This window comes from Anolis sagrei, chromosome 2 (assembly GCF_037176765.1).
Source record: "Anolis sagrei isolate rAnoSag1 chromosome 2, rAnoSag1.mat, whole genome shotgun sequence".
NCBI lineage: Eukaryota > Metazoa > Chordata > Lepidosauria > Squamata > Dactyloidae > Anolis > Anolis sagrei.
In genome coordinates this window covers 250,058,011-250,081,799 of record NC_090022.1, presented here as the reverse complement: position 1 = coordinate 250,081,799, position 23,789 = coordinate 250,058,011, and the positions used below count along the sequence as shown (strand labels likewise).

General features: G+C 39.3%; 2 protein-coding genes across 23 annotated transcripts in view; one reads left to right on the top strand and one right to left on the bottom strand.

Moving 5' to 3' along the window:
- Nucleotides 1-1,259: 1,259 nt before the first annotated feature.
- GIN1 (gypsy retrotransposon integrase 1) lies at nt 1,260-21,360 on the bottom strand. Of its 2 annotated transcripts, none has more exons than XM_060761847.2 (8): nt 21,277-21,360; nt 12,967-13,107; nt 11,039-11,232; nt 8,947-9,252; nt 8,315-8,500; nt 8,040-8,204; nt 5,908-6,196; nt 1,260-3,540 (listed from the first exon to the last, which is right to left on the bottom strand). In XM_060761847.2, exons 2-8 carry the CDS (start codon nt 13,103-13,105, stop codon nt 3,257-3,259), a joined length of 1,563 nt encoding a protein of 520 aa, XP_060617830.2. In that variant the 5' UTR covers nt 13,106-13,107; nt 21,277-21,360; the 3' UTR covers nt 1,260-3,256. The 2 variants fall into 2 exon arrangements, with proteins under 2 accessions (XP_060617830.2, XP_067320622.1); XM_067464521.1 differs by lacking the exon at nt 21,277-21,360 and adding an exon at nt 20,978-21,239.
- A 28-nt stretch (nt 21,361-21,388) lies between these two features.
- The window catches only part of PPIP5K2 (diphosphoinositol pentakisphosphate kinase 2), an 81,792-nt gene continuing 79,391 nt past the window's right edge, over nt 21,389-23,789 (top strand). For 7 of the 21 annotated variants that reach the window (XM_067464512.1, XM_067464504.1, XM_067464511.1 and 4 more), the window contains exon 1: nt 23,535-23,665. The gene's annotated coding sequence lies outside the window, so the exon portion shown is untranslated. Of the gene's footprint in view, nt 21,502-23,534; nt 23,666-23,789 lie in introns of those variants that run through there. The other 14 variants (XM_060761858.2, XM_067464519.1, XM_067464517.1 and 11 more) reach the window with 5 other exon arrangements.

The following is a 23,789-nucleotide window of genomic DNA, read 5'->3' as shown; positions in this document are numbered from 1 at the left end:
AATTGTTGCAATTTGCAATTCCATGTAGAAGCTTCTGTGCAAACTGGTTGTGCATTTAAATATTCAAGTTTTTTTTTAAATTGTAGATGAAATAAGAAGTACGGTAGAGTAAGGTTTCTATTTTTCACACTTTCTTAGAAAAATGTTCAGGTCTTCCATCCTTCTCCCCACATATTTAACTTCACACACACACCAGGGAAACTCTAGCAAAACAGTGTTGCTGAATGTCACCTGAATGTTGATATTTGATATTAAAGAACTGTGAGCTCCTTTCATCCGACCTAAACCAAGAATGTTTTAATCTGTTTGCTTAAAGGCCCACAGGTACTGGAATTTTCTGTCCTAGCACACATAGTAAACTTCAAGTTACAATGAGAGTTTGTTTTAAAGAGAGCATTGCATCAAGTAGAAACAATTTATTTATTGAAGAGAGATTATTCTAGCTGCTCTTGCACAAATGCCTGTTTTCTCTACAGCTTGTGAAATTGCTGCTTGGAAAATTGAGACAGTTCAGTAGTTTCCCAGAAGCTTGCATGTTGCTCTTGACAGGCTTATTAGAATTGTTAGGAAAAATGCTTCTCTTAAATTTCAAAGAGTTGATTGAACTTGAAGATGTGCTGAAGATGTAAATTTTGTGATCAGAAGTAGGCTTGAAAAGAAAGATCTGCTAAGTAGTATGGGCTGATGTGACTGCTTTCTGCAAATTTTTGCATGGCATTCATGTGTAACTTAAAAGTCAATTAAAATACTTTGTGGTCAAAAAGAAACAGTCATAGTCCAAGATGCCTAGTTCCTTATGAGGAGAGAACAAACACTGCTTTCATCCAATGCTACAAGCACAGACAGTCTCTAGAGCCATGTCCACCACATGACTGGCCCAGGATGCAGCATTTGAGCCTCATGAGCTCCTCAAAGAAATCTTATTTAAAATTATAAAAACTTCCTGAAAGTAATATGATATGCAACTCTTCAACTGAACCCTGCCAATTACTTTCCCACAATGAAAATTACAATAGAATGACGAGTAGTGAAACTCTTCAAAGTGCCCACCAAAGTGTACTAGGATTTTCTGATCTTCCCAATTCATTTCCTGAGGCAAAGGGCATCACTTCATCTCAAGAGGGGGCCAATCCTGAATACAAACCCATCTAAATGAATCCTTCTGAATACTGTCTACAAATGTCTTATCCTACAAGGAAGAATCTAGGCAGAGAGTATGCATTGTTGTATATGTTCAAGGAATTTCCAACATGCTGACCTTATTTATTTATTTATTTATTTATTTATTTACCATACTTGTTACCCGCCTTTCTCAACCCCGATTGGGACTCAAGGCAGCTTTACAAAAGCAAGAATTCAATGCCGCATTTTTACATATGTCAATGGATAAACAAAACATTAAAACCATCCAATTAAAACATAACATTAAAACAACAATTAAAATCACATAGTCCAGGTCATATTCCAAGGCCAGTCCGGGTCATCATTAAAATTAATTTATAATCTCTTATTACCTTGCTCCCATTATTGATCAAAAGCATGACCCCAAAGCCAAGTTTTTAGTTTTTTTTCTGAAGGTCAGGAGAGGGAGCCAATCTAATTTCACTGGGGGGGGGGGAGTTTCATAGACAAGGGACCACCACTGAGAAGGCCCTGTCTCTTGTCCACACCAATCGTGCTTCTGAGGGGGGTAGGACTGAGAGCAGGGCCTCCCCTGATGATCTTAACCTCCGAGGTATACCATAGAGGGAGATACTTTCAGGCAGGTAAGCTGGGCTGGAATCGTTTATCGCTTTATAAGCTAAAGCCAGCACGTTGAATTGTGCTCAGTAGAAGACTGGCAGCCAATGGATCTGACGCATCAAGAGGGATGTCCTCCCTCTGTACACCACTCTAGTGAGCAGTCTGGCTGCCACCCGCTGAACCATTTGAAGCTTCTGAACAGTCTTCAAAGGCAATCACAAAAACAGTTTCTTGCAGTAGTCTATTCTAAATGTAACCAACACGTGGACTGCCAAGGCCAAGTCTGGCTTCCTATTGTGGGATTTTCTTGTCAAGACTTATTCAGAAGAGGTTTCCAATTGCTTTTGTTTGAGGCTGAAAAAATATGACTTGCCCAACATCACCAGGTTTCCATGGCCAAACAGAATCCTAGCCGAATTCTCAAACTACTACATAATTCTGGCTTTCAGTTATGTATTGTTATTTAGCAAAGAAAGTATTTTTAAGATACTGTCAAAATATAATTTATTTCTGAGCAAAATAAATTTTCCTTAGAAAATTTCCAACTCTACACATGGATTATTAGAATTCATGCAACAGTTACCTTTGTCCATGTAATTCTCTCCTCTAACACAGAGGGATGAAACCTGTAAGGTATCTCAGAGGAGGACAAACTACTTGCAGTGTAGCAGCCTTGTTATATGCTCATCACTGAATACACATCTGTACCCAACTCAAGGAGGGAAATAACATTATGTGGAACAACTGGCCAGAACTTTTCTATTTTCATTTACTTTTTATGTGTAAAAATGTATTTTTTGTATGGCAGAAGAAATAAACATGCAACACCAACCAACTGGACAAAGTGTAGCTTGAAAGGATTTGCCACTTATATTTAGGACTTAATGTAAACCAGACTATTATTTGAACACATGTCTTTCATTGCATCCTCTGGAGTTTTTTAAATACTCCACCAGGTGGCAGAACCCACACAATAAACAAGAGATTGGTCTAAAGACAATTGAAATATAAATTACAGAAGTTGGTGAAGTTTTGCATATTCTTTTAATGGCAAATGCTTGAGCTGTTAACAGGAACTTGATTTATTTTATTTTTAGGTGTCAAAGTTGTATAGTTTAGGTATTTTCATATTGAAATTATTACTGAGGGAATGAGGTCCTCAACTAGAAAAGGGGGAATGGGGAAGAGACATTTTCCTGAAACTGGCTTTGAGCCAGAATCATTCATAATTGCTTTTTGTTGTTAAAAAATAGTTAACAATGGGACCATTAATCTGGTTGAAATATAACTGGAAATAACTCGTCCAGTGTTAGCAAAAATGAAATTGTGAACACTAAGTCTCTTGGCTGATCTGAAGGGAGAGAGGGGAAGGAAGCTACACCACATGTAAACATAGTTTTTATGGGGAGGCATCTAGGCAAATCCAGAAGTATTCAACATTTAGTTCTTGGCAAATGTAACAAAGAGTATATTGAAGTATTTTGTACGGTAATCAAATCATACCATACTTAATTCAAGTAGTCCTAGACTTATTTTGGAGGGTCCAGTAAGTTGCAGACCAATGGTCTGAGTTCACAATAGCTGGTTCGGTGGAATCTGGTTTTGTACATTCTGGCTGTGCATCATATTCACATTCTGATAATACAAGGTCCTTGTCCAGCAAGGCATCAGCAGGAACAAGAGGAGGAAATCCTTTGGGAGAGCATACAACTTCGGAGCTCTGCTCTGTGGCTGTTTCAGCTGAACTAGCATAGTCATGGTCGGCCGCTACTGCACTTGGCCAAACTGGACAGTTATCTGCAACAAGGAAATAAAGCTTGATTAGAAGTCATTTAACCATATCCCAGCATTATCAGGAAGAAAAATCAACCAAGCAAGCTTCAGTTAGCCTGGCAATGATGTTAAATGACTGGGTAATGCTAGAATGAACTATATCATGCAACTATGAATCAAGAGGAAGGAATACTAATACAGACATACTGTACCAGCACCAACATACATATTTGCCTACACCAATCTCTAATGGGAATTGCTATTATTATTATTATTATTATTATTATTATTATCATCACCAGCATCATGCTTTGTCACCAAGACTGGAACATAAAGCATTAAAACAATTCATTTAAAATACAGTTTAAAAATAGAAAATAAAAAGCTGTTTAAAACCTGAAATAATGTAGCACAGCCTAGCAAGTCCTTTAAAAACTTTCTGTTTTAAAAACCTGACTGAAAAGGAAGCCATAAGGACAAAGTGCCAGGGGAGGGGGGAGGCTCTGAAACCCCTTGGGAAGGGAGTTGTTCCAGAGTCGAGGGGCAGCCACAAAGAAGGCCCTCTCTTGCATCCCCATCAGCCGTACTAGCAATGGTGATTGACTGAGAGAAGGATCTCTCCTGAGAATCTCAGAACCAGGGCCTGCTCATAGAGGGAGCTACAACCTGCCAAATAGCTTGGACCTGAGCCATATTGGGTTTTATAGGTCATAACCAGCACTTTGAACTGTGCAGTGCAGTTGTTAGCCCCCGGTGGTGCAGGGGGTTAAACCCCTGTGCCGGCAGGACTGAAGACCGACAGGTCGCAGGTTCGAATCTGGGGAGAGGCGGATGAGCTCCCTCTATCAGCTCCAGCTCTTCATGCGGGGACATGAGAGAAGCCTCCCACAAGGATGATAAAAACATCAAATCATCCAGGCATACCCTGGTCAACGTCCTTGCAGACGGCCAATTCTCTCACACCAGAAGTGACTTGCTCCTGACACGACAAAAAAAAAGTGCAGTTGTTTCAACAAAGCAGTTGTGTGTTAACAGTGCTAATTAGAGAGAATGAATGGATGGATCTGATTTATGTGGGATAGCATTTCCATATAATATAGCAAGATGAATAAATTTTTTTCTATTATTGTCTTTTTAATGGATTTTCTTAAAAAAATAACTATGATGTGTTATTCTCTTTGTAAACATGGATGATCATATCAAATTTTTGTGCTCTCTGCTCTATTCTATGCTCTATTTTGTAAAAACTAATGAGCAACTACAATCAAGCCATTATGTAAAAAAGAAGAGAGTAGACCCACCCCTTGCCCAGCCCTTTTTCTAGTTGGCCATGTCTATTTTCTAATCTTGGCTATTGTATTTTGAACCCATCTGATGGAGCTATAATGAAATTTGTATGTTTTAGCAGGTTTTTATGTTTTATGATGTTTATTTTAATTTGTCTGTATGGTTTTTCTTTCTGGCAATTGAATGTTTTTCCTTATATATTGGAAACCGCTCTGAGTCCCCTTGAAGGAGATAGGGCAGTATACAAATGAAGTGTTATTGTTGTTATTAATTGGTTTTCTAATTTTGAATATCTGATGTTTTAAAAAACTAGATTAAATTTTCCTATAAAGGGCTTCCTTGAAACAGTGGTCAAGAGGTCACTGTGCTTCCTATCAAGCTTCCTCCAATCTCAGGCCCATTTTGTGCTCCAGCTCAGGTTGTTGCACTCTGCAGCTGTTGGTTCCTCTCTAAATATTATGCGCAATGACTCAGCAGTGGCTTAGAGGAAATGAAACAGCACTGAAGAAAATGAAATTGCTGACCCTGTTGCAACCAGAATGAAGAGAGAAATTAAATATTTCAATTATCTTCCCACAGCTAGGACAAAAAGCCAGATCTGTTTGCAGACGTCATGGAAATACTTATCCTCTGAACAAATGAATGGACTATTTTAGGAGATAGATGTATCACAGGTGCTTTAAACAATATGAAGCATTCAATGGTTGCAGCACAATTATTTCAATAAAGAGAGAGGAAGTACTTGACATCTCATTTTGCATCTGAGCCCTGCTTTCAGTGATTGATTACATACAACAATTCTAAAATATTCCATTCTGTTAAAAATAAGTTTTCTTCTTAGCAGACATCACTTTCTAGACAAAATAAAGTTACAATGTTTTATTTACAAGGCATTTTAATCCTAATGATTGATTTACAATATCAAACAATGGGCCTGCTTCCAAGCCATTAGAGGGACAAGGATCCTCAATTTAACAGAGAAGAACTAAGTCACATACAGTGACTAAATAGAACATGTGACTAAATTGTTTTTATGGGAAGGTCTTAACTTTTTATTTCCTTATTTAACAGATGGAAATGGATAAAAAGATGACTACACTTCACCTTGTTTGTATGATCCTCTTACATAAGGTTTCAGGTGAGATACTTTAATAGGTCTTTTCAACTTCGAGCCTGCAGCATCTCTTAATATTGCACAGCCATTGTCCGTGATGTAGTCTATAATACAAGGGCCAACCCATTCAGACTGAAAACGGCCATCTTTCCACCAGTTTTTCCTTTGTCGAAAAACTTCATGACCCGCTTTAAGAAGAGGTGGTTTTAGATGCTTTGGCTTCTTCCTAACAGAGCCCTTGTTCACATTCTGATCTTCTATATGCATTTTCTTCAGATCCTAAGAAAGAAGAAAAAGATTTGTTACAACTTTAAGGTTCACTTCTTGGGAGATGAATGTGCTCTTTAAGTGCCCCCCAGGAAAGGTCCTTAGTCCATTTTGTTCTTTGACTGCATTGTATGTTTTTATTGGAACCTTTTTTTTTTTTTTTTTTTGCAAGATGGCATTTACTAGTTAGTTAATTCAAAACAGACTGTAGCTGACTGTGGGCTTTTAAAATGGTAATTTTATAGAATAAAATCAGGGAGTGTAGAGTTCCATTGGGTCCTTGCATTGATACAAGAAACCCATGTTGGAGGTCTATCTCCCATCACAATACAGCCCCTGTGCAAAGGTAACAGGATTCCTTAATTCAGTATCTCTTTGCTATACCACTCCATAACACTTGAAACTTACTTTGGAGAGATTTTTAGACTTGTGGAGGAGATGCTGAGGGCATGTAAGGGCTGCATGGAAAGGAGAATTTAGCCATCTCCAATATTTGCTGAGGGACTTTTTCTGTCATTACAAGAAACCAACAAGTCTGTGTAAGTATATGAGTACCTACTTTCAAAATTGCTAATAGACTTGTGAATTGCATAGGGTCTTCTTGGATAAGGAATGCTCAGAGGTGGATTTGCCAGCTCTTTCCCCTGAAACATAGCCTACACCACCTGCTAGTCATTTGTGAAATCTCATCCTATTATTAACCATGGCTGACCCTGTTTCTATGCCAAGATCAAATAGGATCTAATATCGAATATTTAGGACTAATATCGCAGGTGAACCATAATTAATTGATTAATTAATTAACTGTATTGATACCCCACCCTTCTTGACTTCGATGGGGACTCAGGATTGCTTACATATATAGGTAACAATAAGATGCCACAAACACACACAATAAAAACATATCAAAGCAATCATTAAAACATATAAAACCTTAAAACAATCAAAATAATCATTAAAACATATAAAACCTTAAAACCAATTATTTAAAATCACGCAAACCAATACTGTACTTCGCGGCCATTCCAATTTGTCATTGCATTATTTCATCTTTTCCTATTGCACTGATAGATTAATCATTGAATGCTTGATTGAGCATCCATGTTTTTAGCCTATTCCTAATGTCCGGAGGGAGGGGGTTGATCTAATTTCACTTGGGAGTGAATTCCATGGCCGGGGGGCTATCACTGAGAAGGCCCTGTCTCTCATCCCCATCAACTGTGCCTGCGAAAGAGGCGAAATCAAGAGCAGGGCCTTCCCAGAAGATCTTAAATCTCCTTGCCAGCTCATAGAGGGAGATACGTTCGGACAGGTAAACTGGGCTGGAACCTTTTAGGGCTTTATAGGCTAAAGACAGCACTTTTAATTGTGCTCAGTAGCAGACTGGCTAAGTTATACATTTTTATAACCCAGAAAGCAAACAGTTGTTTCATCTGAAACTGAAACATAAAGTTCTGTGACACTGTAGGCTATCTATTTATCCAGGGCTGATTTTGAATCATTTTCCTATTCTCCAAATAAAATATTCTTTATTTAAATGTTCAGAATAAAGCCGAGGTTCCTTTACCAGCTACAACTGGTTCCTGTTTCAGTGCATTTCGTGAAAAGAGAACTCAGTACTGTGTTGAATAATTCAACATTAGGAAGTAGGTTTTCTATATTTTCTATATTTTGGAGGCCAGTTCAATACACTGTGCCTGCTTTCAGAAAATATTATTACCCTTCCCTAGTTCCAAAAGTTGTAATAATTTATGCATGAAAAAATACGTGTGTATTTGCTATGTATAAATATGCAGATATGCATCATTCATTTGTACATTTTTTTGTTTTCTTGCTAGAGAGGAGAAAGATTTACCAGGCAATTAGTAGCTGTAATTTCCTGCACTGTTTTCTTGACTTGTTTTATAGCAGTAACAATTCTGCCAAAGATACAGTCCTTCCTTCCTTCCCGAATCTCACTGAAAGGCATACATGGATTCCGTTTAAACATTTCAAAATATGGTGTGCTCTGGTTATCTTCCTATTTTAAAAGAGAAAAGAACAAAAAAGAATTGTTTGTTTTTTGCACTGTGATACAAAAATATACTCACCCCCAGTTCCTACAACCCACAAAGTATTCTGAATACATACTGAAGGAATCAAGTTGAATGCATAAGCAATAGCTTGCAAGTGGTCATCCCAGTCTTTGCTGTTCTCTGCACAGTATCTCAGAAGGAAAGATCTGATAGTCTTGCCAATTTCATTTTTACAGCCAGTTTGAGGATACGGTATTAATAATTCCTTTGTCCCAAGGTGGTCAAGCAGCTCACAGTTGATCTTTAAGAAAAATAAGTTACTGTTTTTGAAAAAGCCCTTCACATTGATGTTGTTTTATCTGACAATATGAAATTATTTTGTAATAACAGTGCAATCCCAAACAGATAGCATTTTGTGTCTCTTATATGAGTATAGGAGTCTTCAGCAGAGACCCGTGTGCTGAAGCAAATATCAATCTGACAATACCCAAAGGCCTGCCCTTTGTCAATCTTGACCTATACCTATACCTTGGCTGCATGTGTATCTAAATAAGTTGATACCTAACAATGTACATGCCAAATTAATCTACCCTTTGAGACAGAAAACTGTCTGTTGCAGTTGTTTTTCAAATGTAATCATGTTAAGAACATGTTGTAAAATACTCTGATCATAGCACTTGTGACTTCACCCACTCCCTTCAAAGATATACTAAGCAATATTTTCTCTAGCAAACTCCCTTTGCTTACCTGTTGAACAAACTCTTCTCTCTGATCTATAGCAATCTTCTGAGGTGGGCCATAACACAATGATACACTGACAATTGCTTTGGCCACTTCAGCTGATGAAAGCTCAAGCAGTGGTAAAGCCACAGCCCACTTAGTGAAGACATCTGTCAGAAGGATGACATACATATTATTTTTACTGGTGGCTTTAAAAGGCCCCAATAGGTCTACAATAAGTACAGTCCAAGGATCCTCTGACTTAACAGTGTGAAATTTGGAGACTGCAATAGGTGTATTCCTTGCTAACAGGCAGTGTTGACAAGCAGATACCTGAAAAAAGAAGGTAATAAAACTGCTGTTAATAGTAATCCTGCTCATATGTATTTGTACATTTCATAAACAGTTACTTGGATAGTAAAAGTTGAGAATCTCTTATCTGAAATGCCTGGGACCAAAATATTTTGGATTTCAAACATTTTTTTGAAATACCTGTATCTTGGAGATTGGCCCCAAGTCTCAATATGAAATTCATTTATGTTTTATATACATCTTATACAAATTGTTTGAAAATAATTTTATGTAGAATATTTTAATAAATTTGTGGCTGACAAGATTTGTACGCATTGAACCACCAGAAAGCAAATGCGTGACTATCTAAACAACATATAATAACCAATTTTTGATTTTGGAATTTCAAATAAGGCATGCTCAATCTGTATCTGTTGTTCTAACAAATTATTGAAGGCAGATGGACCATGTAATATATTGTTGCAGTTTTTATGACTAGCAACTATCAATAACAAATAAATCCACATCTACAGTTACAAAAGACAAAGGACTGGGGGGGGGGGGGGGAGAGACACACAACTCTAGTCCAATTTCTTGTTATTAATTTGCCTATTCACATTGCCAAACAGAGCTTTCATGATCTGTTTAAAGCCTTAAAGAAGTAACACAGCTGCTGAAAGCTAGATCGGCCAGAGCTGCTCTAGCATATGTTACCTTGATATCCTATCAAGCAATGCTGGCTAATTTGAAGAGATGACTTGCTGGGTCCAATTTAACCATGACTGGACAACTTGTTCAGAACAGAAGGCTTCATGCTGTCAACATACTCCAAAGCATTAAGCTGAAGTTAATATGTAGCCTGGAAATACACAGCTAGTAACCCTGACAAAAGCATTTCAGTATGCAACACAACCACTTGGCATTTTTATTAATATATTTCTGTATTATGGAGCAAACCCTTCAAGAGTAAATGATACTTAAATAACTCCTGCTTGATTAATCCTAATTGATGTATATCAGCAAGGTTCAAACTGCTTTTTAATGACAGTAATCTTAGTGATAGTCATGCTATAGCAACCTTCTAGGAAAAGAGAGCTCTGTAAAACTGTAAGAACTACCACTACTACATTTATGGATATGAAATAATTGGCAATGGCAGACCTTCTTGGATAAATACTGCAAAAAACAAACAAACAAAAAACCAAGAGCAAACCCCACACCAAAAAAGGGTTGCCATGAGCTGGAGTTGGTTTGAAGCTCATAACAGCAAAAACAACAACCATAAGGGGCAATTTGCCAGTTGGGTAGCATGAAAAACCTCTTAAATACATAAAAATATGCTAGAAGGGGAATAATAGGCTCACGGGTATAATTAGGTTCCTGCCTGGTGCATGAACAGCTCTGCTCACAGGTCTGCACTGATTCATTTCAGGGATACTGATAATTTCCAGGAAAGCAATTTCTCAACAGTTCCTGGAACAATGGTTTGTGCAGGCAGGCCTGGCATTCAACAGTGGAGCAGGTGTGTGTGTGTGTGTGTGTGTGTATGTGTGGAGTGGGGGGGGGGGGGCTGGATTCCGGCTACAAGATGCTGTTCATATCTTTCCCAATTATGATTTGTCACAGAATTAACACATTTAATGAAGTGAGTCTCAAAACCAGACCTTAAATCTGGGAACTCTAATACTAAATCAAACAAATACTGAGGGCAAAATCTGTGGATTTAGGAAAGAGAAGTGTTTCTAAGTATGGTGAACCAATCAGCCAATATTATCCGTGTGAAAAATTCACAAACACATACAAGATATGATGCCGGCATTAACCATACCCACTGTTTAACATCACTGGTTATGGAGGTCCAATAATATTGAGATTCCACCAGGGTCAGTGTCCTTGATATGCCATGATGTCCACCTTCATGGTTTTCATGACAATTTTCTAAAATATTTCGCTTTTCTTCATTGGAAAGAATTACCAAGCGCATTTGCCTCTTATCTTTTCCCACATAGAATAACTTATTATCTGAAAGACAACCATTATGCATGTGATGTTATTTTATACTATTTGCACTGGTTCACCTTATTTGAACAGTTCAAAACTACTGAAAAATAGTCTTAGCATGATTTTGCAAGCCAAGTACATACATTCTGAAACAGTAATATATGGTGACCTCATCACACTAGAGAAAAAAATCCACTTAAAATCTGGATTATATGCCTCCTTCAGAATTCTGGGGTTTGTAGTTTAGGGAGGAGCTTTTAACAGCCTCACTAAACTACAAACCCCAAAATTCTGCTGCAGGCAGAAACCAGATTTTAAGTGGATTTTTTTCTTGTGTGATGAAGTAGCAAGGTTTTTTAGCACGGTTGGTAGGATTGGTAATTGAGGGACTGCATGGGTAAAATTTGAACAGGAAAAAAACAAACAAATCTTAGCTTTTTTTTGGTCGTGTCAGGTGCAAACGCTTATATTCTTCAAATAACTAGCATATATTCAGTTACAATGACAGAAAATTACATCTGAAAACAGTCATACATGAGTGACAATTTATTTGTTCGCTAAACGCAGGCCTCTACCTCCATCTCTAATGGTTCCCAGGACAGCCTATAAGTAAAATATTATATTGTTATAACTCAACCATATAATAAAGACAACATGGCTAAGACAACTACAAAATGCAACAGAGCAAACCCTGCAATAAACTTCAAGATAACACAGCAGAGATAAAACCACCACCCTTGACAACTTTTAAAAGTTCAAATGCCTGGGAAGAAAAGCTTGTCTGGTGCTACAAGACATCAAAGCAGATGCCAGAGAGGAAATTCCAAAGGCTAGATGTCACATTGAAATGCTGCCTCCCCTGTCATCACATTCTGTTCCTAAGGCAAAGCATTCCAGAGAAATACTGCAAATGACAACCTCAACATGACAGAAAAGATCTCAGCGCAGCAAACAGCATTAAACTAGTAGAAGAATGACAAATGCAGTTCTATAATTCTATCAATGGCCACCTCTCAAGCATGCTTTAGTTGTGAATTCCTGTACTTTTGGGTGGTTGAACTAGATGGCTTTTGGGGTCACTTCCAATTACCAAATTCTCTGAAAAGTAAATCTTCATTACGCTTATTTCTACCTGATTTTCTCCTGGGACTGGGACCCAAAGCAGCTCACAATCTTAAGAACTATATAATTTAAATTAAATGTCTACAAAATATAAGTATTAAGAAGAACTAAATATGACAATTACTAAAATAAATATTTTTTTAAAGTAAAAACTGTTAGAAACAATTCCTAATGCCATATAACACCTCTGGCCCATTCTTAAAAACCTTCTACGTTGAAATAGTGCCTGAATAAAATGTACTAATTTATATATAATGCATCCAATATTTACATTTCTTAATGTAGAATCTCTTTCTCTTCAATAAGATTAATTCTGATTTTATTCTTCACAGATGTGATGATCCACCCCTATTTTATATTTGGCATTGTAACATACCTTCAAGCCCTTTCTGAATTATGGCAAATCAAAAGTGAACCTGTTACAGAATTTTCTTGGAAAGATTTGTTCAGAGTAGGGTTGCCTTTGCCATTAGGGATGAGACTGTGTGACTTGCCCAAGGTCACCGAATAAGTTTTTATGACTGAATGGGAATTCAAACTCTGTTTTCCAGAGTCCTAGTTCAGTACATCACGCCAGCTCTCAAGCACACTGGAATATCTTTAATGCCCAAGAATTAAAAATATTAGTCTTACCTTTGAAGACAAACTTTTTGGCAGCTCTCCTTATTCCACTCCTTTCACTTGCTAATGTTGTGGGATGATATCCACCTGTTTGTTTGTAATATGAGATCTGCTTCAGATGGAGACCCCCATTTTTGCCATTACGGACCATTGCTGTTTGGGATGAAATAAAATTGCTTTACAGAGACTGATCCAGAAATTATGGCCTTAAAACATAGTGTAACAAACACACCTCATTATTCTTTATGGCTCAATATTCTGCTATGCATCATTGAACCTGATCCAAAGTTCATTTCAAGAGCATAACCTCCAGGAAACAGACTGAGCAATTAATGATGGGACATTGCAATGCGGTTTCAAAGCCAACGAGGTCATGTAACCCACGGCAAACAGACACATTAGAAGCATCACACTGTTTGCAATGAGTAAACAAAAGTTGCTCAATCAATAAACTCACCACATAAATCCATCATTATTGAAAATATTGTGATACAGCCTTTAGAAAGGTCTTGCTGGCGTAGTAAAAATAATGGCTACAGATTTCCTGCATTTCTCTTACAGTGATCCTGTGACATTAGGAGATGAGACCTCCACTTGGTATCTATTGTATTTATTCCTGAAAAATACTATGTTTGCCATAATTTAAACAGCTACAAGTAATTTGGAGGAGTGTAGGGAAGAATTCAATAAATAAGGCATTTCTCTATTAACTTGGATAGTACTTTCAACCAGATTTCTAGTTCTTTATTAAATGTTTACTGTAGAATAAAAAAGTAATGATGGCTGATTTTCAAATAGGGAAGGAAAGAATGTTCGAAAATATTTGAACAGATATAACAGAGCCAAAATAAACAAAATGAATTTCAGCAGGAAGAAATTTATGTTACTATGAAGAAAAGACAGGCAAATATCCTCACAAGTTCAAGACTTAACCTGCATTAGTAACAAGTTGCCTACACTAGAAAATAGCATATTTTGGGTGAAGAAATCAATGTTTCAAGTACATACTTCATGAACATCATTTAGGTCCATTCTTGGTTTCTCGTGGCTTTTAGCATTTTTCTTGAAGGGTGACTAAATATACATTAAACCCATTATTTTGGTTTTGTTCTTCCATCTTCCCAGCTATTTTATTGAATTTATTTACCATTTGAAGCCTTCCAGAGTACTAGAAGAGTGGCTGATGAGGATATAACGTATAGTTAATATTATGTTTCATGACCATGCCAGATTTGCCCAATTGGGGAACTTGCTAAATTAACCATACAAAATTGGAGTAAAATTCAGACAAACATAATAGAAAGAAGAGAAACTTGAAACAGTACAATTATTATGTTCTCTGCTTATCCCATCCAAGGGAAACTCTGAGTTCTCTTCACATGGGCTTCATTTCATTGGCAGCTATGGGATTTTTCAAGTTCAGCCACGGGGCCCGATGGCTCCCATCACAGCGATTACAAGTAGTTCCGGGCGGCTCAGTGGCTGAACTGGAAAAAAAAATTCTGCCACCATTGAAAAGAAGCCAGCAAGGGACGATGGGAGGCTTCCTGTCTTTCCAGAAGGGAAAACGGGTTGAAGCGGCTTATTGGGGATTTTTTCCCCAATAAGGGGGAAGCCGGGACAGTGCATGAGGTGACAGGTTCCCACACACCCCTTGGCGGGCTCATAGGGCTATCATTTTGAAGTGGAGGCAACAGCAGCAAGTAGAGAGGGACAGGAGGAAGCCTTCTGTACCAGGAGTGTGAATTGACAGCTCTCCATTGCTCCTGGCACACAGGGGGGTCTTCCTGTCTCTTCGTCCCCTCACCACTGCCACCTCCATCAGAGAAAGAGAGGTTCGTGCTCCCTCAACTGCCACCCCCCATCCTCTCCCTTCAAAACAGGGTGAAGGCAGGGGCGGCCCCAAAGCAGCAGCAGCCTCCCTTTGCATGCGGCTCTGTGTCTAGAGATGAGAGGGCCATGTATTTGCCTGCCTTCCTGCAGCCTTCCCCTCCAGGGAGGCAGGGTCGGCAGCCGAGTAAGCCGGCAGCCTCCGGGGTGGCCAGTACCACGAAGGAAGGAAGGTGCCTCAGTGTGTGTGTGGTGAGGGGGCCCTTTCTCACTAGGGGCAAGGGGCCGCTGTCCACACAAGATTCTGGGGCCAAGGAATAGTGAGGCACCTTCCTGACTCTCCTTCCTTCCCTGTGTGATGAGAGGAAGCCGGGATTGAGCAGGGCATGGGATGACAGGTACCCATGTTCCCTTGGGCAGGTGCTGCCAAAACACAGTGAGACTGGCTGATTTGAGCAGCACGTGTGACAAGGTCCTAACTACAAACATTATGGTGATTTTGCAAATAGGAGGGTGGGAGTTTGCCTTATATGGAATCTGATTATTGCTCTACATGGCCCAGGATTTACAGCCCTGGGGCTGGATCTACATCTAATCCCATCTCTGAATCCAGATTATCTGCTTTGAAATGGATTATATGAGTCTACACTGCCATATAATCCAGTTCAATGCAGAGAATCTGGAGTCGGAAACTGGACTATATGGCAGTGCAGATGAGGCCTGACTCAGCAGCTGTTCAAAAATTCACACGAGATTCTTTCCCAGCTCTGCCTGGAAACTTTTGGTATTCTTTAGTAGTTTTCCATTCAAGTGCTAATCAGGTTCAACCATGTTTAATGTCCAAAATCTGACAAGATCTGGTGTTTACAGAATTCATTACTTGAGGCCTTTTCATGCTATACAATTATAATTCCATTTTAACAAGTCAGGAAACATTCTTGGATTTGTAGTTTTTGTAGTTTTGGGTGGGGAGCATTTACAATTATCTGAAAAAAGCTTTAGACTCCCTTCAAATTACAATGTGAAAGAATCCACAAAATTTTGTTACAGGAGTTACAGTGTAATCACCCTATGATAAATGTGTTGTGTGAAAGATCCCTTGGAATAATAACTTGTATGTAAAAGTAGTCATCACAGATGAATCAATAATTTCAGATTAGTTCACTAGGCTCTAAGTAGCACATTTCTCAACAGCAAAAATTAAATAACCAAATGTAGGACACTACACAATAATGTTACCAAGTGATAAAATATTGGCCCATATGCAAACATGTGCGTGATTAGCCTTTGTGTCTTGTTTTATAATGTACTGTAAGGGAAATGACTCCATGAAATATTTGCTAAAACGTACAGTTGACATATAGGAAGATTTTGTGAATTATATGAGAACTAATTAATTTCTTTGCACCTTTTCATCCCCCATGTCAACCAAATCTTTTTATTTAAAATAAATAAATAAAAGGCTTTTAACGTATCATCAGTCTACAGGCAGTCCCCCAGTTACAAACATCCAACTTACAAATGACTCATAGTTAAGAATGGGGGTGAGACAACAGAAAGTGAAAGAAATCTACCTCTCAGAAGGGGAGTTCACTCCTGAAAGGGCTATTTATTTATTTATTATTCGAACTTATATGCCGCCACTCCCCTGGGGCTCGGAGCGGCTTACAAGAACAGGCTAAAATTGAACACAATTTAAAAACAGCATGTTTCCTGACTTGTTAAAATCATGGGGGGGAAAGTATCTCTATTGAAACTTTCTTTCCAATCCTTGTTTCCACAAGCCACGTTTTTCACAATACAATTTTCAGAACAGAAAGTGAGGTTAAATCCTCTGAACAGGGACCACAGACAGCAAAACAAATACTACAGGAGTTTAACCCTTCTCTATGCTATCCAAAGCATGCATGCGTGTGTACATACATACGTACATACATAAACAGCTGGAGTTACACTTTAAAATGCACCTGTTCCGTCTTACATATGAATTCAACTTTAGAGCAAACCCACAGAACCTATCTTGGTTGTAACTTGAGGACTGCCTGTATGCAAGAATTGCTATGTTAGCTAAGAACCAAAATGAGTAAAGCACAGAAGTCATTTTCCACTGCTAAAAAGCACAAGCTTAATAAGGTTACATTTTTTGTACATCTTCAATTTCCTATATTTGTGTCTTACTGTGAAAGGTGACAATTATGCCACTTTTATTCTGCTTATTTCCTGTCATGCAATTACTTTTTGTTTCACATGTAATTATGAATGCTCTATTTTGGTAGTCATAGCAACTCACACACTATTAGAGATTTGCATACAGGCAAAATATTTAACTTTATTTTACAACTTTAAAAAATATATTTTATCCCCTGGCCTTGGTTTCTAAAATATATGGCTTATATATATGGCTTGTAAAAGGAAAAAGGCAGAAAGTGTAGTAGCATAAGGCCATGTTGCAAAAAACAGTTTGCTTAGACATCAACGACCTTGTCACACATGTCGCCAAATATGTTATGGAACACTGGGTCAGCTGGCAGTCTCACAGGGGGCATAGAGACCTGTTGCCCCATTCCATTGTGGCTTCCCCCTTCCTCATCACATGGGGGGAAGCCCTCTTTCGGTGGCTTAACCCATTTTTCCTTTAGGAAAGTCGGGGAGCCTGCCATTGTCTTCCGTCACCATTCTTGCAGCAGCAGGATGCAACACTTCAGCCATAGAACTAACCCAGAAGTAGTTGTTTGAGGTGTGACGGGAGACATTGGGCTCTGAGGCTCTGAGCCCTAAAAATCCAGCTGCCACAGCCAAAAAAAGATATGCGTGAAGAGTTACCTAATGTCTTATAGGTTCTTAGTGATTGCAAAAGAAATTAAAATGTATAAAACATTTTGAGCCATGTTCCAAATATCTTGAAATGTTCTGCTAAGGTAACAGACAAAACACCATAAAATGATACAAAGAACAAGTTTGGAAATAGTACTTGCTAATTAATGGCAAATTTGTTTTGTCACTGCTTGCTTTTATAAACATTTTATATGAAATTGGTTTCATTGTTTCTTTGTGGTTGCCAAGCCAGAGATCATCATGAACTGCCTTTAAATAAATTGCTGAGTTTAGACTACTTTCGGAATCTGCTCATAAGCCTTTTTAAAAATCCCCTTCAATTTTAAAACCCCAAGGGAACAACTGCAACATTATTTAACCAAAATACAAGTAATATAAGAAGGAATCAACACAAACCTACTCAAATTGAGCATAAAGTGTGTCCATAAAGTTTAAGTAATAGCTACTTTACAAATATAATGGAAATATAATGAAATGATGGAACTTTGCGTAAGTGCATTTTCAGCTGAATTCTCAGACTACAAATGAATATACAAGTACAGTAATTAGAGCTGGTGTACAAATCCAACAAGAAGCTCAATGTGTGTGTATATATGTGTCCTCCGTTTTTATTCTTAAATCGTTTGTAAAATAGCCACAGCAGTAGGAAATGAAGTTGCTTGACAACACAACACTGGGGAAGGGAGTTGCTGCCATATTTGTGTGGGACACACACCCCTAGAAACAACCAAAATCTATTTTTGATTTCCCTGCTAGAAGATTTGGCTTGCATCCAGAAAACTGAATGATAGCACACTCTGGTTTCATCTATCAGTCACAACATAAAGTGCTGTTCCACTACCTACAATGGGCACAATTCTCCTGTTTTTAGGGGGGGGGGGGGTTGGAATACTTTGTTTTGGTCCTACAGTTTCATCAGAATTGATGGATGCAATCCACAGGGATCCAGAGGGTGGTGGAAAAGTAAGTGCTACTGATGACACTGCAGCTGTTCCAAAAATAGGATACTTAAGTGAAAATGTAAATGAAGTAGCAAAGTGAATGAAAATTGCTGAAAGCTTCACATAGGAAGGAAAAAGAGGCAGAGACAGGGCAGATGAAGCAGTGAAAGCTTGAAATGTTTCTGCTCTTTGAAAGTATGCTTTGTTCTGATGTAAGCCACTTTTAACAGTTTTAACCCATGGAAATTCAAGATATAAATAAGAGGATAAATATACTTGAACTCTTAAGTAGGTGGGTTGAGTGCTAGCTGGTAACTTACGCAAGCCGTCTGGGATCGTAACAGAAAACTGACCAGTAGATAGGCATTGGCTTGAGTACAGATTAATTTGGAGGCTACAACTTGCATCTTAAGACATAGGGCAGGATATGATCATGACCACATTATCAGAGGGTGATAATTGGTCCTGCAAACGCCTTCTGATCTGGCTTGTCAGTTTTCTTTAGTTAACAAGGGACAATGTAGATATTAATCCAAGGATTGAGGACAAGATTGGAGCAAGTCAGTGCCTTCTTGAAAGAAAAGCTACTGTTTCTCTCAAATATTAAATATTCATCTAGCTGGCCCCTTAGAAAAGAAAAGCTTCTGTCAAAACTCTGCAGCTGCTTTTATTGGAAATTGAAAGAGTGGAAATCGAAGCCCATATTTCAAAACTCTTTCTACAAATGACTCTATGAGCCAAATAAACTGGACTTATTTTTGTTAAAAAGACAAATAGGTACTACTTGGAAATCCACTTTTGGGGAGAGCGTGTCTCAAACAAGTCATACTCGCTTAGCCTCAGAGAGGGCAAAGGCAAACTTCCTTTAAACTAATCTTGCTATGAAAATCCTAGTGACAGGTTTGCCTTAAGGCCACCATCCATCAGAAACAAGCTGACAGCATACAGTAACAGAACTACTACAAATAACACAAATATATAAGCATATAAATAGCAACATAGAATTAAACAGGCAAATTTTGGAAAAAATATAAACTGCCAAAGGAAGGTGGAGAATGGGTGTGTGTCTCATAGAATCATAGAGTTGGAAAAGACCTCATGGGCCATCCAGTCCAACCCCCTGCCAAGAAGCAGGAAAATTGCATTCAAAGCACCCCTGACAGATGGCCATCCAACTTCTGCTTAAAAGCGTACAAAGAAGGAACCTCCACCACAAAGAGCTCCACTGATGAGCATATCTCACTGTTAGGAAGTTCTTCCTAATGTTCAGGTGGAATCTCCTTTCCTGTAGTTTGAAGCCATTGTTCTGCATCCAAGTTTCCAGGGCAGCAGAAAACAAGCTTGCTCCCTCTTCCCTGACTTCTCCTCACATATTTATACATGGCCATTGTGTCTCCTCTCAGCCTTCTCTTCTTCAGGCTAAACATGCCTAGCTCTTTAAGCCGCTCCTCACAGGGCTTGCTCTCCAGACCCTTGATCATTTTAGTCACCCTCCTCTGGACATATTCCTCCTCCGGACACAATCCTGGTCTGTCTCTAAGAGAGGAAGACCAGAAGTCAAAGCCCAAAAAGACCTAGGCCCCTTCTACACTGCCATATAAAATCCAGGTTATCTGCTTTCAACAGGATTATATGGCAGTATAGATGTATATAATCCAGTTCAAAGCAGATAATGTGAAATATCTGCTTTGATAATGTGAACTATCTGCTTTGAGCCGGGCTGTAGCACAGCTGGTTAATTGCCAGCAGCAATAGATCACTGCTGACCGGAAGATGGCAACTTCAAAGCCCGAGTCAGATTGAGCACCTGACTGTTAAGCCTAGCTTACAGTCCACCTAAGCAGTTGGAAAACAGCTAAGCTGTAGGTAGACAATTTAGGCAATTTCATGACACCGTAAAAATGCTGGGGATCAAAGAACAAGGAGGAAGTACTACGATCCAAAAGCGTCATAGTGGATGAAGCAACAACACCCCTTGTGGCTGGAATTGAGCATCACCTCCAGGTGCCAAAGTGGGAAAATGACTCTATCTGTCTGTCTGGTTGTCTACAAATGGCACTGAATGTTTGTGGTGTAAAAGTGTGCATTGTGGTCTGACCTGAGTCCCCTTCGGCTTGAGAAGGGCAGAATACAAATACTGTAAATAAATGAATAAATAATCTGGATTATTTGGCAATGTAGAAAGGGCTCTAGAGAGCAAAAGGCGACAGAACAGAAAATATACAAGCTGTTGTTGTTTTAAGCACTGATACAAAGGAGAAAAAGACAGCAGCCAAAAATTAACAGAAAACACGGCTATGAGGATAGAGAAACCCTCATTTCCTACAACGCCACGCTGCCATTTCTCTTGCTATATGAAATATTGTATTCTCTCTTCTGGGACAGTATAGAATGCATATTCTATATTGTAAAATTACCATGGAATCATGGGAGCTGTAGTTTCATGAGGGTCCAGCACTCTTTGGACAGAGATGGATAAAGACCTTGTAAAACCACAACTCCTTTGATACCATAACATGGAGCCCTGGCACCTAAAGTGGTGTCTGACAGCATTAATTCTAGCTAGCTGTAACTGTGGTTCCCGTGGCTTCCTATTGTGCCCTTTGGCAGCTGCCTACTTCTGGTATCCGAAATAACCCGGAAATCTTCCTTCCGCAACGAGCCCTTTCGCTTTAACGCCCTCTCCTCTCCACGCATGCGCACAACTCCGCCTCACCTGGACTGTACCAATGCGGCGCCGGGGAGAACAGGAGCTCTGCCTCGCCGCTGGCGCCCCCTTTGCCTCTGCGGGAGTGTTCTGTCCCAAGCGACAGGAGGGAACCGGGCTCCTACTGCTTCTCCCACTTCCCGAGGAAGAAAGGCAACAGAAGGGCTCGAGACATTTCTGGCGCCAGCGGAAGTGACGACACAGACTGTGGGAAATAATAAAAAAAGAACGCCTGTAAGTACTATAGAGATAAAAATAAGTAGAGTAGTATATCTCTTTTTGTCACTTCTTGAAGCCAGTCCCCATTGTGTTCTGGGAACAAGAAACAACTGGCACATTGGGATCTATAATTAGGTGGTTCTGACTTTCTTTGGAGAACTAAGCAGGAGTTTGGAAGCTAAGCAGAAGAGCTGGTTAGGATGTATATGGGTCGTTTGAAGGCTCATTTGTACAATCCATTTATGTAGGTTTATATTTGGAAAATACCTTTTTCCCTTTTCAATATTGGCTGCTTCAAAAAAAAAATACCATCACATAACACTCTGTTAAAGCTAGTTAAGAAACATGGCTGAAACCCTGAAGAGCCAACATAGTTAATAATGATGATGATGCATCTACATACTACACCGTATAATGAATGCAATTGAACATCTTATAGCTCCATGCTATGGGATCCTAGTAGTTGTAGTTTTAGGCCTTCTCTGCCTAAAAGTGCTGGTGTTCCACCAAGCTACAAACCGTAGAAGTCAGTGGCAGTTAAAAGCGTGGCAGTTAAAGTGGTGTCAAAGTGGTGTCAAAGTGCATCAATTCAGTCTGAATTCAGCAAAATATATAATATATAATACTAATAGTATAATATACTTTGTTGTTCATTCGTTGAGTCGCTTCCAACTCTTTGTGACCTCATGGACCAGCCCACGCCAAAGTTCCCTGTTGGCCATCACCACCCCCAGCTCCTTCAAGGTCAATCCAGTCACTTCAAGGATACCATCCATTCATCTTGTCCTTGGTCAGCCCCTCTTTCTTTTTCCTTCCATTTTCTCTAGCATAATTGTCTTCTCTAAGCTTTCCTGTCTTCTCTTTATGTGGCCAAAATACTTCATCTTGGCCTCTAATATCCATCCCTCCAATGAGCAGTCGGGCTTTATTTCCTGGAGTATGGACTGGTTGGATCTTCTCGTGGTCCAAGGCACTCTCAGAACTTTCCCCCAAAAGCATCTATCTTCCTTCGCTCAGCCTTCCTTATGGTCCAGCGTATTATATATATTGCAGTATTATAATATAATACAATATAATGAAATGACATTCCCCTGACATTAAGTCCAGTTGTGTCCAACTCTTGGGGTTAGTGCTCATCTCAGTTTCTAAGACAAAGAGCCGGCATAGTCTGTAAACGCCTCCAAGGTCATGTGGCTGGCATGACTGCATGGAGCACCTTTACTTTCCTATTGATCTACTCACGTGTGCATGTTTTCGAACTGCTAGGTTGGCAGAAGCTGGGACTAACAGCAGGAGCTTACCCCCACTCCCTGGATTTGAACCTCCGACCTTTCAGTCAGCAAGTTCAGGAGCTCAGCGGTTTAACCCACTGTGCCACCAGGGAGTATATTATGTGTATAATATTACGTATTACGTGTATGATGTATATATTACATATAATCTTACTAAAAAAAAGGCAGTAAAGTGGTATAGTACAATATAGTAATACATATAATATATTGTAAAGACATATAATATTGACAATATTATAATACAATATAATACTAATAATATTGTAATATAGTAATGTATTCTTGATGGCTTTCCTGGCTGGAATCACTGGGTTGTTATAGGTTTTTCGGGCTGTATGGCCATGTTCAAGAAGCAATCTCTCCTGACGTTTCGCCTGCATCTATGGCAGGCATCCTCAGAGGTTGTGAGATCTGAACTCAAAACCTCTGAGAATGCCTGCCACAGATGCAGGCGAAACCTCAGCAGAGAATGCTTCTTGAACATGGCCATACAGCCTGAAAAACCTACAACAACCCAGTAATATAGTAATGCTAATACATTAAATATAATCACTACTGATAAAATATAATAATATATAATGACATACTGTTTTACTATTGTATATTTTAAGTTGTAATGTTTTTGATTGTGAGCCGCTTTGAGTCTCCGTATGGAGAGATAAAGCGGGATATAAATAAATAAATAACTAACCCGGAAGCACCGCTCGAAGTGAAGGGCCTTGTCACTCTTCGCTTTTCCTTCTGGGGGTCTATGTAATGAAAGGACTGTTGGAGTGGGCGGGGACTCAAGCGCGGGTCAAAAGCCAGGAGGGGGCGTGGCAGTCCCTCAGCAGCCCTTTCTCAATGGGAAGGAAGTCAAGCGGCAGCGGCGGGAGCGAAAGGCACAGGTGAGGAGGAGGAGGAGGAGGGCGACGCGGGGGATGACTGCGGGCGACCCTTCCGTTGCGAGCGGCCCAACGGCCAGCTCTCGAAGGGCACCAATGGGAAGAAGGGGCGGGCCCAGGAGGAGGG